General features: G+C 42.1%; 1 protein-coding gene and 1 pseudogene across 1 annotated transcript; both read right to left on the bottom strand.

Moving 5' to 3' along the window:
• Positions 1 to 453: 453 nt before the first annotated feature.
• LOC120031669 lies at positions 454 to 1,763 on the bottom strand (annotated as a pseudogene).
• Positions 1,764 to 5,406: 3,643 nt separating this feature from the next.
• Positions 5,407 to 6,444, bottom strand: si:cabz01093077.1 (C-C chemokine receptor type 4). Its single transcript, XM_038976206.1, has one exon. The coding sequence runs from the start codon at positions 6,442 to 6,444 to the stop codon at positions 5,407 to 5,409; it is 1,038 nt and encodes a 345-aa protein (XP_038832134.1).
• Between the last annotated feature and the right edge of the window lie 1,398 nt (positions 6,445 to 7,842).

Below are 7,842 nucleotides of genomic sequence, written 5' to 3'. Positions count from 1 at the left end.
ATCTTGATTACATTATCTTGGAAGTACTTTAATTTGCCTCATGCAGGAGGGGATGAAGTTACTGTAATACATTTATTTACATAGAATCAAAAAGTATTACTGTATTTACATACAGTACAGTATGTGTGCTAGCAGATTTATAATACATTTTAAAAGAAAAGATAACTTTGCAAAATGTGCCAAAAACTTCAAATAGACATTCAAATAGACATACTGTACTAGACAAAATGCTATACAAAGGGAAATTAAATGGTTTGTGGAATTTATAGTGATTGGGTTGATTTCTGTAAAAATCATCGCCCTGATGGGAAACTCTGAGATGAGTGACAATTTCCTGACTTCGCCATGCACCTGGATCAGAGCCTATTATTTCCGGATGATTGTATTTGACACTGGATTTGGTATTTACATGTGGTGATGTGATGTCAGATGTATTTGTCTTTACAGTTAAGTTCACACGGCAGTAGACCTCTCATCCACACTGGTGGTCTGTGAGTAAATAGATCCTGTCCTCTAAGGCTCTGAAGTCCCGGGGCAGGTAGTACTTCATGAACTGACACATCCTGCAGGGAGCCTTGTTTATCAGTCTTATGAGAGGCCTTCTAAACTTCTGCCCCACAAACACATAGAGGATGGGATTCAGGCAGCTTTGGGAGTAGGCCATGGCCTCTGTGATCTGTAGAGTGAGTCTGATGGCTTTGCTACTCTCACAGCTTGAGTAGACCTCACTTCACTCCAAGGCCTTGAAAAATGAGTCCAGCAGCAGAAAAACACCACAACCACAATGAGAATGAGTCTGATGGCCTGCTTTTTGGAGGATGGATTACTGAGCAGCCTTCTCACTATCTGTGTGTAGCAGAACCCCATGATGACGAGGGGGATTAGCAGACTAAGTGTGTTCATTTTGAAAAGGCCAAAAATTCCCCAAGAGTGTCCATCATAGACGGGTGACAATTTTCTTTCTCATTGTTTTTCTCCACTTTAAGAGACAGTGCCTCAGGAAACGAGGCCAGGAATCCAGCCAGCCAGGTCCCGATGGCAGCGATGGCCCCGTACTTCAGTGTTCTGGCTCTCATGGCGTACACAGCATGGGCTATGGCCAGGTACCTGTCCACACTCATCAGGGTGATGAAGAAGATGCCACTGTAGAAGCCAACGTGGTAGGTGCTGAGGACCACTTTGCACATGACGTCACCAAACACCCGCTGATCTGTAGCGTGGTGGGCCAGGAAAGGCAAGGTGCAGACCAGGAGCAGGTCAGCCAAGGCCAGGTTCAGAAGACACGCGTCAGGCATGCTGCATAGTTTCACCCCCAGCAGGATGACCCACAAGACCAGAACTTTCCCCAGAAACCCCAGGATGAAGAAGAGGGAGAACAGCACTGGCAGGAAGCTGGCTCCGTGTGCCTTGTACTTGCAAACGCCATCGTCATTGTTATTGTAGTCGTATGTGGTTACTTCAAATGCGTCTGCAAAATGTGTGCTGTAAAAGATCAGACGAGGAGAATGAACCAAGCAGCAATGATAAGAATGAGCATTCTTAAAGCCACAATCTGAAAGTTGTGCTTATTATCAAAATGTGGTCCACCAACAACAATATTTACAGTACAGTGGAGTAAATGCAACTTTATTTCTATCAGCAACATTTCATTTTTTAAAACATGATTGGAAGATTGGGGCAGAAATCTTGTAACACCAATTTCACTCTTTCCTCAAAATTAGTGTTTCTAAAAGTCAAGACATTTTAGACCTTTACTTACCCATATGCATAACTGGATGAGTTCTAATATGCATAACTGGATGAATTCCCATTCTCAACACTCACAGAGCTGAAGGGAATGGTTGTGGTGTTCCCCCTGAAATTCATTACCAATGATTTGAGCTTCTCAATTACAGGCGCATGTATCAATGGCCCATTTTGTACAGCATAACATATGACATTACATTATTTACAGCAATGATGTAATTATTATAAGTTATTATGATAAATGTATTAATTGATGACACTATTAATATTCAAATAGAGCTATTTGTCAAATAAAAAATATAAAGTCCCACCCTGCCGTGGTGTGAACAGGATATCCAGTGATATTCATCTCTGAAATAAAATGTAAAAAATGACCACTGAAATTGTTTTGATTATTCATTGCTAATTACAGGACTGCAATTCATTTTATGAAAGTTGCAAATAAAATGATGTTAAAAAATGTATAAAATAATAATAACTTGAATGTTATTAGCCTGATGTCTGCAGAGACACTATGTTGAAGATTCAAGATACTGTACAACACTATGCACAGCAGAGTAACTTTTGCAAAGCATCCTGAAGCCAACCCTCACATACAGTAAGCATAATATACTCACTGTTAATCTGGGTTGAGTTGTCTGTCTGAGGGTTATACACACTGGTGTGACAGTAGTTCCGGGGGCTGCAGGGACTCGTAACAAGTTGGGTTATTAAGGGAACCTATGTCTGCAGTTTTTTTTTCTCCAACAGATGTCTTTGGTGGGGGTGGATGTGGTGTGGGGTAGATGTGGCCAAACTATACTGCATTGCTGAATGCAGATTTAAATCCAAATGGCATGCATTTGTACCTGCACATCCCCTGTGCATCATGAATGCTTGGACCACTACAGGAAGCTGGAGGAATCCATGCTGCAGGTGTAGTTTATTGAACACTGTGGACCCTTTTTTAAGATCATTAATGCATTATCTTATTTGAACAGAGGAGTGTCACTACTCCCAAAGGCTTGATCTGTGCTGCAGACATGTTCACCACCAAGCAGGATATCCTGTAGATGATGCAAACTCATAGTGCTGCTCAAGCAACTAACTTTACTGAGAAGTAGTTAGCTGGACACTTTGAAATAATTTTGCATCATGACTGAGAGATGCATTAGTTCTAGCATCATTGCTAGCATTCAATTCTCAAAATATGGTGACTGCTGATATAATTCCTGTCTTTGAACAATTGAAATAAATTCTATGATGACTAGATTGATATGTGAGTTTTCTGGATCAAAACCATTCAAAGTAAACCTACTGTAAAGAAGATTTGAACCTATTGATATACAGTGGGGCAAAAAAGTATTTAGTCAGCCACCAATTGTGCAAGTTCTCCCACTTAAAAAGATGAGAGAGGCCTGTAATTTTCATCATAGGTACACTTCAACTATGACAGACAAAATGACCAAAAAAATCCAGAAAATCACATTGTAGGATTTTTAATGAATTTATTTGCAAATTACGGTGGAAAATAAGTATTTGGTCACCTACAAACAAGCAAGATTTCTGGCTCTCACAGACCTGTAACTTCTTCTTTAAGAGGCTCCTCTGTCCTCCACTCGTTACCTGTATTAATGGCACCTGTTTGAACTTGTTATCAGTATAAAAGACACCTGTCCACAACCTCAAACAGTCACACTCCAAACTCCACTATGGCCAAGACCAAAGAGCTGTCACAGGACACCAGAAACAAAATTGTAGACCTGCACCAGGCTGGGAAGACTGAATCTGCAATAGGTAAGCAGCTTGGTTTGAAGAAATCAACTGTGGAAGCAATTATTAGGAAATGGAAGACATACAAGACCACTGATAATCTCCCTCGATCTGGGGCTCCACGCAAGATCTCACCCCGTGGGGTCAAAATTATCACAAGAACGGTGAGCAAAAATCCCAGAACCACACGGGGGACCTAGTGAATGACCTGCAGAGAGCTGGGACCAAAGTAACAAAGCCTACCATCAGTAACACACTACGCCGCCAGGGACTCAAATCCTGCAGTGCCAGACGTGTCCCCCTGCTTAAGCCAGTACATGTCCAGGCCCGTCTGAAGTTTGCTACAGAGCATTTGGATGATCCAGAAGAAGATTGGGAGAATGTCATATGGTCAGATGAAACCAAAATAGAACTTTTTGGTAAAAACTCAACTCGTCGTGTTTGGAGGACAAAGAATGCTGAGTTGCATCCAAAGAACACCATACCTACTGTGAAGCATGGGGGTGGAAACATCATGCTTTGGGGCTGTTTTTCTGCAAAGGGACCAGGACGACTGATCCGTGTAAAGGAAAGAATGAATGGGGCCATTTATCGTGAGATTTTGAGTGAAAACCTCCTTCCATCAGCAAGGGCATTGAAGATGAAACGTGGCTGGGTCTTTCAGCATGACAATGATCCCAAACACACCACCCGGGCAACGAAGGAGTGGCTTCGTAAGAAGCATTTCAAGGTCCTGGAGTGGCCTAGCCAGTCTCCAGATCTCAACCCCATAGAAAATCTTTGGAGGGAGTTGAAAGTCCGTGTTGCCCAGCAACAGCCCCAAAACATCACTGCTCTAGAGGAGATCTGCATGGAGGAATGGGCCAAAATACCAGCAACAGTGTGTGAAAACCTTGTGAAGACTTACAGAAAACGTTTGACCTCTGTCATTGCCAACAAAGGGTATATAAAAAAGTATTGAGAAACTTTTGTTATTGACCAAATACTTATTTTCCACCGTAATTTGCAAATAAATTCATAAAAAATCCTACAATGTGATTTTCTGGATTTTTCTTTCTCATTTTGTCTGTCATAGTTGAAGTGTACCTATGATGAAAATTACAGGCCTCTCTCATCTTTTTAAGTGGGAGAACTTGCACAATTGGTGGCTGACTAAATACTTTTTTTGCCCCACTGTAGCAGTCTCATCTTTGAATTTAGCATCTTCAACTGAATAAAATATATTGTGGAGCAGACTGGAGTATAGGGGTATACAGCAGCAGCATAAAATGACAACACAATGCAGAACAAATATGTTTGAGTACAACAAAATTCACAGGTTGATTTATTGAGAAAACCCTCCAGAAAGGAACACAAATACCTACTCAGCCAACAAAAGTTCAAATTCCTGACTCGAAGTCCAAGTTCAAGTTAATACCAAAACAGGTCCTCAATCAAAGGACGGTCAAAATTCTACCAAAATAATATTTGGCCAGAAAATGTAGCCAATGAGTAGCCAGATAGCCACTGGCCATCAAGCAGCAGTCCTCTGGCCACAACCCTGCTCATGGTTGTGTTTTAATGGTATAACAAAAATGTGTGCATACAATAAGAATTAAAGTTTAGATAATCTCTATGCAAAACATATTGATATTATGCTATAGCAAAATTTTGTGCAGGAATGTACTGTACATGAAATAAGTACATGGGTAATCAAAACATAAACAGCCCATCACCCTTTTGCAAATAGTCAGAGCTCATCAAAATACATTTAAAGTTAAATATTATACAGTTACACTTAATTTAAATGCAAGTCTGTGTTCAGAAGAATACTTAATTATTCCATATGAACAGAAATTGGTCTTCTGCTCAATGAAAATGCATCAAACAGGTTTTCAGCAGTGGAAGTATTGTCTTTCAGCAGTACAATCACACAGCTGTGTTAGAAGTCTCGTTTTCTGATCCTCTGCTGCTCACCATTGCATGTTTCCTGAGCTTTTTACACAGTGGATATCTAGAGAGCACAGTGCCCAAACACTTTCTGAATTTCTCTCCTACAAAAGCATAAATGACTGGGTTGACACAGCAGTGAGCCAGCGCTATGGTTTCTGTCACCTCCATAGCTGTATCAAGCTGCGTTGAAGCCTCACAGCTATTCCCAATGTCAAACATCTGAAGGGTCTGGAGGAAAACCACAACGTTGTAAGGGACCCAGGAGACTACAAACACACCCACGATGGCGAATATCAGTTTCATGGCCCTGTCTTTTTTGGAGTTCCTTAACCTCTGTAGTACAGTGAGAATACTGATGTAACAAAAGACCACTATGGGCAGACATAGGACGAGCCCAACTCCGTTTTCACCAAAGTTCCGTAACAACTTCCATGTCTTCTCTGTGTCCTCTGGGTAAACCCGCTGGCAACTTGAACCACTGTCCTCGTCATCCTCCCACACTACTGCTGCGAAGATAGCTTCAGGGAGAGCAGCGCCGATGGACGCTACCCAGACGATGATGCTCGCCAGCGCTCCATAGCGCAGCGTCCTGGCCCTCATGGCGGCCACGGCGTGAACGATGGCCAGGTAGCGATCCACACTCATCAAGGTCACAAACAGGATGCTGCTGTAGAAGCCCACCTGGTAGACACCAGTCATGATCTTACACGGACTGTCCCCTTCAAACTCATGACCCTGGGCGTGGTAGGCCCAAAGAGGCAGGGAGAGGGCGAGGAGCAGGTCAGATAGGGCTAGGTTCAGCAGACAGATGTCTGTCATGGTCTTCAGTTTCATGTACTTGAGGAGGACCCAGAGCACCAGACTGTTGCCTGTCAGACCCAGGGTGAACACCAGGTAGAAGAGAATGGGCTGGTAGTTGGACCCTTGGGTTAGACTGGTGCCAGTGCTACAGGGGCTGCCATAGTAGTCATCGCCACTGTAATCGTCTGCGCTGGTGGCCTCGGTTGTATTCATCTTACTGAGGAAAAAAGGATGGTGTGAATTGTTAGTTAACAATCAATGCTGTATTGTGTGCATCCTATTGTCATAGCCCTAGTAGTAATGGAACAGGATTATGCCTCTACTGCCATTCATTCCAATTAGACTGATGTTAGTTAACAATCAATGCTGTATTGTGTGCATCCTATTGTCAACCTAAAATATGAACATAGAATTATAAATACAGTTTATACGGGTTTTATGTAAAGTTTCTGTATAAGTAGCCTCTAAAATACACTGAGACCAGCCACCCGGACGGCTGATGAAACTGAGGAGTATTTCTGTCTGTAATAAAGCCCTTTTGTAGGGAAAAACTCATTCTGATTGGCTGGGCCTGGCTCCCCAGTGGGTGGTCCTGGCTCCCAAGTGGTTGTGCCTATGCCCTCTAAGGCCCAGCCATGTGAAATCCATAGATTAGGGTCTAACAAATTTTTTTCCATTGACTGATTTCCTTATGAACTGTAACTCAGTAAAACCATTGAAGTTGTTGCATGTTGCGTTTATCTTTTTGTTCAGTATGTATGTAAACAGACCATAAATGTCACTATAGAGGGTGGTGCGGAAAGCCCAGTACATCACTGGGGCCGAGCTACCTGCCATCCACGACCTCAATATGAGGCAATGTGAAAGGAAGGCCCAGAAAATTGTTAGACTCCAGCCACCCAAGCCATAGACTCTTCTCTCTCCTTTTGGCACACCAAGTGGTACCGGAGCAACAAGTCTGACACCAACAGACTCCGGAACAGCTTCTATCCCCCAAGCCATAAGACTGCTAAATAGCTAACAAAATGGCTACACAGACTATTTGCGTTGACCCTTTTATTTTATTTACATTTTTGCACTGACTCTACACACTCACTCACACACACTCACACTGACCCTCCAACACAAGCACACACACCATTTGCTCACACACACATATAACACGCACACACATTCATACCCACTCTCCACACACGCACACACACTCACATAAAATCGTCATATACACTGCTGCTACTCTGTTTATCATATATCCTGATGCCTAGTCACATTACCCCTATACATACAGTGGGGCAAAAAAGTATTTAGTCAGCCAACAATTGTGCAAGTTCTCCCACTTAAAAAGATGAGAGAGGCCTGTAATTTTCATCATAGGTACACTTCAACTATGACAGACAAAATGAGAAAAAAAAATCCAGAAAATCAAATTGTAGGATTTTTAATTAATTTATTTGCAAATTACGGTGGAAAATAAGTATTTGGTCAATAACAAAAGTTTATCTCAATACTTTGTTATATACCCTTTGTTGGCAATGACAGAGGTCAAACGTTTTCTGTAAGTCTTCACAAGGTTTTCACACACTGTTGCTGGTATTTTGGCCCATTCCTCCA

This window comes from Salvelinus namaycush, chromosome 37, assembly GCF_016432855.1.
Source record: "Salvelinus namaycush isolate Seneca chromosome 37, SaNama_1.0, whole genome shotgun sequence".
In the NCBI taxonomy this organism is placed as follows: Eukaryota; Metazoa; Chordata; class Actinopteri; order Salmoniformes; family Salmonidae; genus Salvelinus; species Salvelinus namaycush.
The sequence above is the reverse complement of the archived record's forward strand: the minus strand, read 5'-3'. Positions and strand labels throughout refer to the sequence as shown.

Bases quoted from the DNA above. Each gene is read 5' to 3' on its own strand.
- si:cabz01093077.1 (XM_038976206.1), bottom strand. From the start codon at position 6,444: ATGAATACAACCGAGGCCACCAGCGCAGACGATTACAGTGGCGATGAC.